General features: G+C 37.4%; 3 protein-coding genes across 4 annotated transcripts; 2 read left to right on the top strand and 1 right to left on the bottom strand.

Annotated features, from left to right (window-relative positions):
* The first annotated feature begins 679 nt into the window (after positions 1-679).
* On the top strand, positions 680-3918 carry LOC107676893 (NFAT activation molecule 1). The gene is made up of 6 exons (XM_016471629.1): positions 680-864; positions 1041-1325; positions 1720-1841; positions 2928-3035; positions 3182-3271; positions 3642-3918. The coding sequence occupies exons 1-6, from the start codon at positions 801-803 to the stop codon at positions 3693-3695; spliced, it is 723 nt and encodes a 240-aa protein (XP_016327115.1). The 5' UTR covers positions 680-800; the 3' UTR covers positions 3696-3918.
* Positions 3919-3966: 48 nt separating this feature from the next.
* LOC107676892 (factor VIII intron 22 protein-like) lies at positions 3967-8611 on the top strand. The gene is made up of 12 exons (XM_016471628.1): positions 3967-4085; positions 4655-4701; positions 4781-4853; positions 4941-5100; positions 5968-6036; positions 6161-6281; positions 6396-6488; positions 6818-6882; positions 7024-7105; positions 7184-7230; positions 8102-8157; positions 8257-8611. The coding sequence occupies exons 1-12, from the start codon at positions 4027-4029 to the stop codon at positions 8336-8338; spliced, it is 954 nt and encodes a 317-aa protein (XP_016327114.1). The 5' UTR covers positions 3967-4026; the 3' UTR covers positions 8339-8611.
* A 29-nt stretch (positions 8612-8640) lies between these two features.
* Positions 8641-12883, bottom strand: LOC107676894 (epithelial membrane protein 2-like). Of its 2 annotated transcripts, XM_016471632.1 has the most exons (5): positions 12403-12883; positions 11250-11368; positions 10601-10709; positions 10129-10269; positions 8641-10002 (listed from the first exon to the last, which is right to left on the bottom strand). In XM_016471632.1, the coding sequence occupies exons 2-5, from the start codon at positions 11325-11327 to the stop codon at positions 9842-9844; spliced, it is 489 nt and encodes a 162-aa protein (XP_016327118.1). In that variant the 5' UTR covers positions 11328-11368; positions 12403-12883; the 3' UTR covers positions 8641-9841. The 2 variants fall into 2 exon arrangements, with proteins under 2 accessions (XP_016327118.1, XP_016327117.1); XM_016471631.1 differs by lacking the exon at positions 12403-12883 and having other exon boundaries at positions 11250-11507.
* Positions 12884-14299: the final 1416 nt, after the last annotated feature.

Genomic DNA, 14299 nt, shown 5'->3' with positions numbered 1-14299 from the left:
AATGTAGCTTGCACCAACAGTTGTACACGGAAGCAGTTCCGGGCGGATGACATATAAGCTCAGAAGTGACGCACGCGGAAGCGCAGGGGAGAGTGAGCGCAAGCTAGATTAAATTGATTATTACGTTTTAAATATGGTAATTTTTCTTACAAAAACGCATCGATTCGCTACAGGAGGACTTTGTTCACCCTCCGGAGCCGTGTGAGACACTTTTTTTATGGATGGGCGCTTTTTATTTTACTTCTTTTGGACTGATGCATGCAACACCCGCTGAGTGCCATTAAACAGCTTGAAAGATCAAAGACAATTTTTAATATAACTCCGACTGGATTCGTCTGAAAGAAGAACGTCATATACACCTAGGATGACTTGAGGGTGAGTAATTTATGGGCTAATTTTCATTTTTGGGTGAACTAACCCTTTTTGTGCACACATTTTGTAAAGAAACTACATTTCCGTGTTGAAACCTTGTTTAAAACCGTTTACATTTAGATCTAGAATTGGTTGTTATCAATACCAACCAAAGAACAACAGTTTTGTAAAAGGGAATAATTTAGGAAGTGAGTTTGTGGAGTGAGAGAGGAAGTGGTTTCTGAGGATTGCATGAGATTCTGAGATTGTACCTCATGTGAGGGTCCTGTGAACATCCACTGTGGTGTAATATGGCTTAACTTCTCGCGTTGACTGGACAGAAAGCAGTTGTTTACCACTTTGTTTCTGAGCTTTGATGAAACAACAGAGAGAAAGAAAAGGTGGCTCATTTTGTTTCAAATGAAAGGAAATGTAAATTTCGCTCAAGGATGTATGCAGCCAAGCCTGTCCTGTGTTGGATCGTAATTCTGTGCTGTTGGCAGGAAACTCTAGGTATTGTTGATCTTAATTTATGTCATTACAGCGTGTGTTTTATTTCATTTTTATTATTGTATTGCTGGATTTATCACCCACACCCTCTTAAGCTGAATTAGAATCCATAAGTTATGAAGATATCAGGAGAGCACAGATGCTTCAATAACACCATGTTCTCTTCTCCGTTCCTCCAGCCAAACCTACAATCTCCATGCTGAACAAAACCAGAGTGGCACTAGCAGGGGAAAGTCTTGACTTCATCCTGTCAGTTTTCATCCCAGCAAACTACACCACTAGCAAACTTGTATGCCACCACACTCAGAACATGAGGAGAATTTGGAATAAAGAACTTAAAAGTGAATTAGTTGAAACTACACAGTTGGTGAGGGCACGTATCAACATGCACAATAGCTCCAGTTCTGGAAATTACTACTTTAGTTATGCAAATCAGGAAGTGCATTGGGTGGTTCATGTGAGAGGTGAGTCTGCAGATCATTTTATTACCTCTCTATGATTGAAATTCACTGACAACTTATAATCTCTTAGTCACAATTTAAACATTTATAAGTATTAAAATACATACAAATCTTGAAATGAATAGAGATTTTTTCTTCAGAATCTTTTACTAGATAGGTTTGTTGCTTGTGAGCCAATAGATAGGCTGGACAGATAAATAAAAAGGTTCATTACACATGCATTAAAAAAATAAAGACATCATGTGAGTTTGGCCATGTGACATGTTAGACTGAAACTGCCACTTTCAGCGAAAGAAAAGCAGTGATGCAAAAATTGTGTCTGAAGACAATGTTCCTCTTCTGTTCTCTCTATTTCCCCCTTGTTTCTTCACTCTTACCCCAATTCTGTGTTTTCCAGATAAAGGTTATCAGGAGCCACCTGAGGTGTTAGACAATGCCATCATCATAATGATGGCATTCTCAGGAATTCTCCTCATCTTCACTGTTGCTGGGTCACTTTACATATTAAAGAGCTACAAGGTAACACTTGGCCACACATCGTGTCATTAGAGCATACTGTAATAATTCAGTCTATCTATAATTTGTCTAATGTAAGTTTCTTTAATTCTGCACATCTGAAAGGACACAATCTAACAGTGAGGGGTTATCCACTGATCAGCCACAACATTAAAACCACTGACAGGTGAAGTGAATAACTTTGATTATCAGTATTTAGGGAAAGCCCCCCCCCCCCCAAATTATATTTTTGGCATCTGTAAAGGCCCTTTCACACCAAAAGTGAAATTAATAATAAGCCTCAGGCTAAAGGAAGTACCTTTGCTCTGGCTAGCCTGTCTGGTCTATTTACAGAAGAGCTACTGTAGCTCAAATGACTGGAAAACTCAATGCTGGCAATGACAGAAAGGTGTCAGAACTCACAGTGCCTCACAGTTTGCTGCGTATTAGGCTGTGTAGAGAGACCGGTCAGTGTGCCCATGATGACCCCTGTCCACCACCAGAAGCAATTACAATGGGCATATGAGTGTCAGAACTAGACCATGGAGCAGTGGCCTGATCTGAAGAATCACTTTTTCTTTTAGATCAGGTGGATAGCCGGGTGCGTGTTCCCTGCTACACTGCCAAAAAATGCTAAGGAATGATTTGAGCAACATGAAAAAATAGATGAATATGTTTCCTTGGTCTCCAAATTCCCGATTGAGCATCTGGGATGTGCTGGACCAACAAATCTGATCCATGGAGGCCTCACCTTGCAACTTGTAGGACCTAAAGGATCTTTTGTCTTGGTGCCAGATGCCACAGGACACGTTCAGAGGTCTTGTGGAGTCCATGCTTTGGCAGCACAAGGGGGACCTACACGATATTAGGCAGATGGTTTTGATGTTGCTGTGGCTGATCAGCAGATATGGACTCATGACTAAGTGGTAAATTGTCAGTTCAGAAAAGATCATCTTTCTGTTATTATGCAAGATGCTCCAGATGGACTGTCCAGAATTGCATTGATTGCAAGATGGTGCTGTTATGACCAAAAAGGGCACGAGTGTACTGTCTGGAAAAACCCATGTGATGCTGTTAGTTTCAGCTCTAGTTCTGCTTCATTATTTTTAGGAACACCCTCCTTGTAGAGATGACAAAAATGAAGTTGTAGAGCAGAGATCAGGGGAGAGTGATGGAGTGATTTTGGATGAAGATGCTGCATCTGCATCACTCTACACAGTGAGATAACAGTCTGTTTCTCTTTTGGATAGTAGTCATTTGCTCTCAGTATTTGCCATTTGTTGGTAACCTGGCAACCTGTTTTAATAAGGATTTTAAATGATATCTCAAATAAATTTCTGTCGTCTTATACTCCTTTCCAACAGACTCTACAATGCAGATCAGACTCTATTTATGATACACTGCATTCAGACACGATGCATGTAGAAAACACAAAGACGACAAAATCAGAAAAGGTTTGTTTAACACGGGTTTGTTTAATAAATGGTGTAATATTACATGTATAACCTATAATGTAGACCTAACAATATGCTTATAAATTGTAATATATAGCTTCAAGTATTAAATATATAAACATTGAGCGCATAATAATTATAGCATGTTTTTACTGAACATATAATCATGCAGTGAAGACACTTCATGACATACACAGATTTTAAATAAGTAATACCTACAAGCTCAGACAGAAAGCAACAGTAAAAATAAAGCATTCAATAAAAAGGAATCTAATTCATGATTATCATATGACCTGATGAAATATATTTGGTGAAAAAAAGAGTTGTGTTTCAGAATATCAACCGTTTCTATTGCTGTTTTCTCTTTCAGCACTGCAATGCACAAGAAGATGGTGTATTTGATTCTGTTTATGAAAACCTGTGAATGAAGGAATGATTGAGTTAATGAATGTGATTTATGAATACCTGCTGGAATGTGCTTAAGTGTCAAATAAAGATTTTTTTGTATAATTTATTATTTTATGGGCCAGTATGACAGAAAATAAATAAAAGATCAAAACAACTGAATATGTGTCGTTTTTCTCCAAAACTCATCAAACCTTTCGCCTTCTTGCATAAAAAGCGGTACATTTTCTGCAGCCCTCACGCTGTGTAAACCAATCAAACGACATCTTCAGTTGCGTGTAACCAATGGGAACACTCGTATCCGAACTTCCTGTCTGCTTGCTCCTCCTCCTGAAGTGTCAACATTAACAATGGCAGCCGAGGGAGATTTTCTGATGCGCTACCGGGCGGTGTCAAATAAACTGAAAAAGTAAGAGCTAAAATATATTACGAATGTTTTAATGGTAGACCATTAATGTTGTCTACAATACTGAGCATAACCAAAGAATGTCGTGACAGCACTACACAACCCTCACTAGCATGTTGCTAATTACATTTCAAGAGCTACTAAATGAGGTTCACAACAATGCGATCTATTATTGTAAAATTTACAGAAGATTTAACGTTATGCATGAACAGCTGAGGATGACATCTTGTAGGTGTTTAATTTCAAAGCAGCGGCTTCGAATAACGAGCTATTCCAGAGTATATAAAGTGTCAAATTAATCTACACTATTAAAAATAAAGGTGCTTAAAAGGTTCTTCACAGCGATGCCATAGAAGAACCTTTTTTGGTCCCACAAAGAACCATTCAGTCAAAGGTTCTTTAAAGAGCCATCTCTTTCTTACCTTTTAATAATATGAAAGAACCAGATGTTAAAGGTTCTTTATGGAACCATTTAGACAAAAAGGTTCTTCTATGGCATCGTGAAGCACCTTTATTTTTAAGAGCGTAATTTAGTGGCCTTTTAATACTTTTTCCTTCTCCCTTAATCACAGACGTTTTCTGCGGAAGCCTAATGTCGCTGAAGCAAGTGAACAGTTTGGTGAGTATTGTGTCAGAAGAGTGATGCTGTGTGCGGTAATGCTAGTCTGTGTTTATCATTATATGGCATCTTTCCTCAGGTCAGCTGGCCAAGGAGCTCAAACAGCAAGACTGTCCTCAATATGCTGCCTTCTGTAATCTCGCCATGGCCCGGTAACACAGCATCTCTCATAACTATCAATTCTTCATCCTAGTTTCTGATCTAAAGAACATGTGGAAATGGTTTGTCTGTCTTCGTAGCTGTGAGCAAACCCTGTTCAATGCTCCAGGAGAAGCCCTGGCACTGACAGATGCAGCCCGACTCTTTCTGGCCTCGGAGCAGGAAACCCGAGCGCTGAGGGCTCCCGGCTTCGATGAGAATATGCAGGCAGCAATGAACTGCTATAGTTTTGCTATTAAGGTATTTGTCGGAAACGCATATTTTACCAGATACTTACGCTCAAGCCGATAAGCATATATAAACAAACACAGGCTGTTATTTTGCAGAATGTTGGGCTCAGTTCATACTTGAAATAGAATGAAAAGTCTCTTATAATTTTATATTTTCAATAATATTGAGCGTAGCCTGACAGTGGCATCTTAGTATAATTGAGATATTAATATACTGTTTTTTATATTTTCTCTTTTCATTTTGTTGTGTTTTTCTTATATTAATTTTTTTAAACACATCTATATAATTTTATTAAATGTTTATTTCAGTTTTAGATATTTTAGTACATCAAAGTTAAAGTAAATGAAATAAAACAAGATTTATATAGCATTTATTTCATTTCAAGTAAGGATTTTTTTTACTTCCAGTAAGAAAATTTTTTGTTTTTTAATGGTTTTAGTTTTAGTTAATTATAATAACCCTGGCCTGACAGAATCATCAAGCGTAATATTACTTACTATTCACTTTTATTCACTATTGCTGTTAGAGTTAGAAGAAGAGAAGATGACCATGAGCAGTTAAACAACTACTACAAGCAGAGCTAAATATTTTCTAAAGTAATAGTTCACCTTAAAAGGAAACCGTTTGAGCTAATTTTCGCTTGCAGCTATCTGCAGTTTCACATGTTTCATGTTGAAATGCTCCTAAAAAATTGATTTGAAGTCATTTGAAAAATATCTCTCTGTACTGGACTAATGAAGTAAAAAGCCTACAATCTTGCAATCACATGCAGATTTTGTGTTTTTTTTTAATTTATTTTTTTAGATGTTGTACTGCAAATATGTACTTATATATTGTTTAGGTCAACATCAAAAAATGTACTTATATATTGTTTAGGTCTATATTGAGATGAATCAGCCTGTTATGGCGGCCAGTCTCTCACTGGAGCTTGGCAATGCTCTGAAGGTGAGACATTAATCATTGTAATACACGGAGCGGCTTTCTGTTTATAAATGAATTAAAATAGCATATTCATCTTGGTCCACGGTGCTTAATCATGTTGTGGTCCTGTTTATATATTTGTGTATAGGAGATGAACAGACCCGGGGAGGCGATAGTTCATTTCCAGAGAGCCGCGGAACTGCAGATTCAGACTCCAATTGAGGCCCTGCTGTCACTGTGGGAAATGGCCTCCTGCAAAATACTGACCCGTGAGTTCAGAGATAGCAGTGCTTTCCTGCCAGAGTGCAATGATTCGTTTTGGCATTGAGTTCCAGATGAAGTTCTGTGGTGGTCAGAGCAGTGATGTGATGTTTGATTGGTAGGCGATTACGATGGCGCTCTTGCTGTTCTCTCTGAGATGCAGCACATGTGTCAGGAAAGAGGACTACAGCTACCCGGGACAAACACCCCTGTCGGTATGAATATAATCGACTTCCACAAGACTATACAATTAATCTTAGTTTTGAAATCTAGGTGTGTGAGGTTTGGTGGTCTAAGTTCAGGGATTTTCACCAGGCTTTGCAGTTTATTTGGATTTCCTGATCAAACCCTGCAATTTGCACTTGCAGTTTATAAGCAGAAGTCATGTTATGATGTTTTGTGACTGATTTTCATACTTGTCAAGGATCTGTTTTGCATTGCAGAGTCAGCAGTCTTTCAGTTTGAACATCAGCTAATAAGGAAATGAAGCATATGCTGTAAAAATCTTTGGATTCTGCTTCAATTCTGTTTGTTTTCATTCCAGGTGCATTTATGGATATCATAGCAAAGTGTGAAATCTCCAGGGTATTACTTCTTATGCTGCTTGAGGTAAATTATATATTTAAAATCTGTGAGGTTTACAAATAAGCTCACATTTCGGACAATACGTTAAGAAACCAGACCTATAACGTTAGTGTGTTTGTTTACTATGCCCAAAAATGACACTATATATTTGTGTCTGTGTTTTAGCCTCCCCCTCAAAAGCTGTTACCTGAGCACGCTCAAACACTAGAGCGATACGCCTGGGAATCCTTCGACTCACATAGTCAGGGTAAGACTTTGTAGCTAATGGAGAACCAGGCAGGCACAGTGTTTTATTTAAAAACTGTTGTTACTGTCTGTCCTTTAGTAAACTTCCTTCCAGAAAATGTGTTCCTCCTTCTGCAGTCAGTTGTGGTGAGTATTTAAAATCTATTTGTAAAATTAGTTTGTTATAATATACTGTCTGAGACCACATTTAAAATCTGCATTCAAAATCCAATTTAAACCTGGAAATAATCTGGAAACAAGTTTTTGGATTCTGAAATATTCCAAACAATGAAGCATTATGACATAAAATAAGGAAGAAATATATTTTACTAAGAAAATCTTACCGATCAAAAGTGTGGTGTAAGATTTTATTTATTTCCTTTTATTTATACTTAAATTCAGCAAGCATGCATTAAATTGATCCAAAGTCACAGAAAAGACATTTATAATGTTACAAAAGATTACAATTTTAATAAATGCTGTTCATTTGAACTTTCTGTTTATTCAAATATTTCTATTTGTTAAAAACATGATTTTTAACATGTTTCTTGAGCAGCAAAAGAGTGGTTTCTGAAAGATCATGTGATGCTGAAGACTGGAGTAATAGATACTGAAAATGGCAGCTTTGCCATCACAGGGATAAATAATTTATTTGAAATATATTAAAATAGAAAACAGTTGTTTTAAATTGTTGTAATTGTTACAGTATAATTTTTTTTTTACTATATTTTTGATCAAATAAATGCAGCCTTGGCGAGCATAAGAGATATTTAAACAATGAATTTAATTTCAACTTTTTATTTAAATTCTTATATTGAATTTTATATATTTCAATATTCTATATTGATAATATACTTTGTAGTGAAAATTGTATGAACTAAAAAAAACGCAAAATAGAAGTATTTTCAGTAGTGGTCTCTGACTTTTAGGCTACACTATTGTCTAAAATGCTACAAACTGATTACTAGTAGAACTCTTGGATTATGATGGCTAAATGGTATGACTGGCCTGTTTACAGATGGCCTGTCAGGAAAAGGATACAGAATCTCTCAAGGCTCTCCAGACAGAACTATGGTGAGCTTTCTGCATTTCCTGACTCATACTATGCATTTATCTATATTAGACTGAAACCTTTGCAATTAGATAACCGTCACCTTTCTCTTCTCACAACAGGCCACTCCTTTCGGCAGAACAGAATCATCTCCTCCACTTAGTGGTTCAGGAGCGAATTACACCCTCCGGTCAGGGCATATGATTCAGTGCAATACACCCCCACAAAACAGTTCTTATTGGAACATTCCTATGCCAGTGCCTGGTGCATTTTGCATGAGGACTGTAGGTCACTGAACCTACCAGAGCTGTACATACACGCATGAAAATTGCTCTAATAACAGAAGTTTTCATGTCTCCTATACAAACTCGCTTTAGTGATTTGAATGTATATTTTATTCTCCATTTTGATATAGTGGTAAGATATTGTGCTGAAAAGGTAAATGATTATGTCGAAGCTTGTTTAAAGTTATAAAATATTGATGTTGTAAATAAAATAACAAAAGCGATTCTTGTGGCGAGGTTTTTATTTGTGATTACTAAAATTAATGTCATCCCTGGTTTACACTGTTTGGCTTTGCATTGAAAAAATATCATCCTTTCCATTTACTGTCATACTGCAACATAAAAATACATCTAGAGCCAGCTAAAACTTTAACCAAACAAAGTAAGCAGAAACTGAATAGCTCGGATGTCCATAAGGAGCTTTTTCCTTGAGAGGATGTTGAATAATTACTCCCATAAAACTATAAATACATACTGACATTTAAAAAAAACTAACAAAAGCATTTTATAAATTCTTTTGGAACATTCTGTGCTCTAGAATTTTACAAGGTGACCGACCATCTGACCACATCAACAATCATTCATCATCACCATCATCATGCTAATCAAAAATGGCTGGCGTAGCAACAGGGCCCATTTCATTATCAAGAAAGCCTTTGTCCACAGAGAAATTGCAAATAAATATGTCGGCAGAGGGTCTGTACAATGCAATTACAAAAGGATTGTGTATTCAGAAGTCTACACGATCAAGTGAGTGATCACAAATTTGAACAGCACCATAATGCATCGCAGTAACAAAGATTTTACCCTTATCTTGACCTAGAGACTATCCTGTGCTATTGCCATCTACAACATAAAAAAAAAAAAAATCAATGGAAATGAAATAAACCCATGTTTAAGACAAGGCTAATTCTTAAAGTGCAAGTGGTTTAAAACTACACTTTATTAACATATATTTTTCTGTATGTACTTTATATGTACAACTTATCTTTCTCTTTATACATATTATAAATACATTTTTTACATTTCCTTCTTGTATATACTGCATTTTCACCATCTTTACACACTAAGCCCTGCAATAAAGTGTGTTTAGACCCTCTTACTGCTCTCAGTGCTTTGCGAAACTAGGAAAGATTACCCATCAAACCGATCTATGGTATTACTCTAAAAAAAAAAAAAAGGAAAAAAAAGAAAGAAACTTCTCTGGCCAATTTTCCTCAAATGCTGAATCAACCCTTTCTCACTGACAGATTTTAAACTGTTTCAATGAACTGCTGATGCTGTGATTTATTGCGCAAGTTTCTACAATTCCAACCAACGCCGGTAATATTTGAGACAACTCATTATTTTTCAAATTCTGTACTTAGACTTTGAAGAAAAATAATTAAGGCTGTACATTAGCACTGAGAGCGAGGTCTAAAGTTTAATCCGCTCGTTTGCGCAGGATGATGTACATAATTCCAGTGAAGAGGGTCAGCAGCCACCCAAACCAGGCCATGATGTAGGACCAGCCATACCAGCCATTCTTCTCGTCTCTGTGAAAGTGATCGGTATAGACTGACAGAGCCACCATGATGCAGAAACCTAGAGATCCCAAGAGAAATGCATAAATGTACAACATCTCTGTAGGACCTTTAAGACAATGATCCACACATGTATGTTTCAATAATGCCCTAATTTAACCTCAGATTTCCAGAAACAGGGACTTACAGGAGATGAGCTGCACAACTCCAGAGATGGTGAACCGCTTTCCTTTACCCAGAGTAAAGAGTTGGAATATGAACACACACAGAGAGAACACAGCAAACAGGCAGGACAGCACTGCAAACGCCTGGACCGCTTGCAGATAGTCTAGATACATGAATTAAAGAGGCATCACATGAATGTCCCAGTCTGTACACTCTTAAAAATGAAGGTTCTTCAGTAACATCCATGGAATGTTTTCATTGTACAAACAGTTATTTAGATTATTAAAATGTTCTTCAGACTAAGTAAAAAAAAATGGCTCTAAGAACTGTTCACTGAACGTTTCTTTGGGAACCCAAAATGGTTCTTCTATGGCATCATTGAAGATCTTCTGGAATCTTAATTTCGAACAGTGTACATATACTGTACACTAGGGTTGACTGGTGAAAATAGGCAGATGTAGAAAAATGCATACTTTTAACATGGTTTGTCTTACCCTTCCGGTATGAGGTCGGTATGTCCATGTACACCCAGACATTATCATTGTTCTCCATCACCCATCTGCCCCACAAGTCTGTATAAAGGTTCTCTGTGAACCACCATGCCTGGGAAAAACAAAAACCAACAACAACAATACAAACGCCTTCAGATCACAACACACTTTTTTCATACACCTTTTTTAAAAAAGTAATTTGTCTGCATTTTTATTACACACACACACACACAGGTTTGTTTTTGTAAAAAGTGGGGACATCCCATAGGCGTAATGGTTTTTCTACTGTACAGACCATATATTCTATTGCCCTACACCAACCCTACACCTAAACCTACCCCTCACAGGAAACTTTGTGCTATTTCAGATTTTCAATACACTCCATTCTGTGTGATTTATAAGTGTTTTGAACAGTGGGGACATGGGTAATGTCCTGAAAAGTCACCTTCTCCTTGTAATACCTATGTCATTATACAAATTTATTCCTCATTTGTCACAAAAACGCACACACACACACACACACACACACACACACACACACACACACACACACACACACACACACACACACACACACACACACACACACACACACACACACACACACACATATATGTAGGCTACATATAAAAGAAGAACAACATAAACTTACATCATCTATGGTTGCCCAAAAAAGGAAGAAAATTGTAGTCAGATGAAGCAAACAAATTCCTGCCAGGGCCTTGAACATATTCAGAGGATGAGGGGGAAACAGGGTGGAACAATAACCTGCTGTAAGGGAAATATTACAAGACATAACATCTTGTGTTTAAGAAATACTATACATCAAAAGGTCCTGTGCAATTCAGCAGCCATCTGATGATGACTTATTGAGAATAGCCATGTTTTTAGATAAAAAGTTGCCTTGTATTTAAAGATGTCCCAAGCAAAGCATTGAGGAAGACAGAGGAAAGGGACTTTAATGTCCCTTTTACATTATTCAAAATGAATCTAAGCTTTTCATTCACACAGTGCTTTTAATTGTGTGCTAGTAATAATTAAGCCATGTGTGTTTCAGGTACATTTGATTTTCCCAAAATGCTAATAACAAAGCAGTCATGGCCTATGACATCACCACATTAAAGCTGAATAAATGTTATGCAATAAACAGCAATCGCTTTATCACTTATGTAGGGTCACTTTGCTTTTTGGATACTAGCTTTGTTTCTACTAAGATTACATACACAAATCTCCAACGGCTGTTAAACTACAGTATGTGGGAGGAGAAGAGTCTTCTGTTTCTTTAAGTCACAGATACAGTAGGTGAACTGACATGCCATTTAAAATGCTGATGCAAGCTGTTCATACAAACAACAATAATGATTTAAGAGAAAAATATTGTGTTAAATCCCATTAAATTATAAAAACTATACCAACAGTTCAGAGCAGACCTTCTGCAATGCATTCATATTTTATATTCACTGAATGCCCGTTTAAAATAACGCCTGGTTCGATCAACAATGCCTAGACAAAATATAATTTATTGGTAAATTCTAGCAAACCTACATTACATACATTAGACAATAGAAGCTAATGCGAAAGCTCCCCCGAATTACAGATGAAGGAATTCGTGTCACGTCATGCGTTCGGATGCATTTTCTTCCAGACAGTTTTCATTCAATTCTAAACGTTCTATTACAGTTTGAAATATATTTCCCTTTCTTTTATGTCGATTCTAAGACGCTTAATTGTATCAATAAATATGAACTTTACAACCTCACTGGCATGAGAATTCTACAGCGATGGCACAGATAATAAAAGGTTACCTTGGGTATTTTAAGCTCTCAAATTATTTCTTGATTTTCGTAGCCTATCTGATGCCCCACCATCCGAGGATATTCGCACTTCCCCGCACCTCGTCCTTCGTCGCGCCCCCCTCCCGCACTCTTTGCTGCATAGAGGACCCCACCCATCACAAGGACTTACTTTTAAGTCTTTACGTATCCCACATCCAGCGAAATCCTAGAACTGTATTGTCGCACGCTGGAAATTCATGCGCGAGGTGTTGTAAGAGACACACAAATGTTGATTTCTCTCAATGTCAAAAAACAGCCACCAAAACATTTTATTTTTAAATGCCGGACTGCCCAATGTTTAGATGCCCCCTTAAACGCACTGTAAATGACTTTTGCCGAGTGCTCAGTTATTCTGTGCAAGAGTTTGCGACGTCGTCATCCTATTAACTAAAGCTGCGACGTGCTATACAGCGATTTATCCGCATGCCGCAGCATCCTAACTCAGCTCTTCTAGAGACGCACCGCAGACTCCACACGCGTCCGGTGTCGCACTCAGAGCTGCAGGCATAAAAGTGGCTGAACGGGCCAAACGCAGCACATGGCTACCCAACAATAGGGCGATCCCAGAGCCAGTCAAAACCCATCTCTCCAATCACGACAAAGTAGCGCAGAGGCAGAAAATGATGCGCAGGTAGGCTAATTTGCAGAGGTGGATGATGAGTCATCTAAAGTAGGTTTGGAGCGACACCTACTGCGGATTCAATGGAACGGCCTGGTCATGTATATATATAATACAGTATCTCACAGAAGTGAGTACACCCCTCACATTTTTGTAAATATTTTATTATATCTTTTCATGTGGCAACACTGAAGAAATGACACTTTGCTACAATGTAAAGTAGTGAATGTACAGCTTGTATAACAGTGTAAATTTGCTGTCCCCTCAAAATAACTCAACACACAGCCATTAATGTCTAAACCGCTGGCCACAAAAGTGAGTACACCCCTAAGTGAAAATGTCCAAATTGGGCCCAATTAGCCATTTTCTCTCCCCGGTGTCATGTGACTCATTAGTGTTACAAGGTCTCAGGTGTGAATGGGGAGCAGGTGTGTTAAATTTGGTGTTATCTCTCTCACTCACTCATACTGGTCACTGGAAGTTCAACATGGCACCTCTCGTTGTCACATGAAAAGATATAATAAAATATTTACAAAAATGTGAGGGGTGTACTCGCTTCTGTGAGATACTGTATGTATAACAACAACAACAACAACAACAACAACAACTATATGTATAACAACAACAACATTCACTTTGATTCGTCTAATTAGAATCCTAAAAAAAGACTGCCTCTTGCTATATATACAGATCATATGTAATATACATAAGTGGTAGAATCAATAGATAACGCTTTAAAAATTAAAAAATCGCTATATAAAACTTCACAAGTTTCACTTGTGACTGCACTAATAGAGCAAGATAATTTATTTTATTTGTCCTTTTATTTGGACAAGCACTTCAGTGTAAATGCATTTATATTCCTCATATTCTTTGATCTCTTAACCTTTAAGAAGAGTTTTGAATAGTTCAGCTGTTCAGCTGTTTTTGATAATTCCGAGAAAGCCTGTGAAAGTTTCTCACAATTGTTTTGTGGATAAGATCATTACTACTAGAGCTAATATCCCAATCTCTGCTTCGAATCCGGTCTGTCTCCTAGCTCGGCCTGACTCTTGCACTTCTGCTCAGTTTTTGATGTTTGAGCCCGTTTCTCTATCTGAGTTGTTAGTACTTATTCAACATCTTAAGCCATCTTATTGTTTGCTTGATGTTATCTCACCTCGTTTATTAACTCAGATTTGGGATGTGGTGGGTTCTATGATCCTGTCCATAATGAATCAGAGTCTTTTAAAGGGTGTAGTTCCATCA

The sequence above is a fragment of the Sinocyclocheilus anshuiensis genome, unplaced genomic scaffold (assembly GCF_001515605.1).
Source record: "Sinocyclocheilus anshuiensis isolate Anshui unplaced genomic scaffold, SAMN03320099.WGS_v1.1 scaffold2166, whole genome shotgun sequence".
Taxonomy (NCBI): domain Eukaryota; kingdom Metazoa; phylum Chordata; class Actinopteri; order Cypriniformes; family Cyprinidae; genus Sinocyclocheilus; species Sinocyclocheilus anshuiensis.
This window is presented reverse-complemented; position numbering and strand designations above follow the sequence as displayed.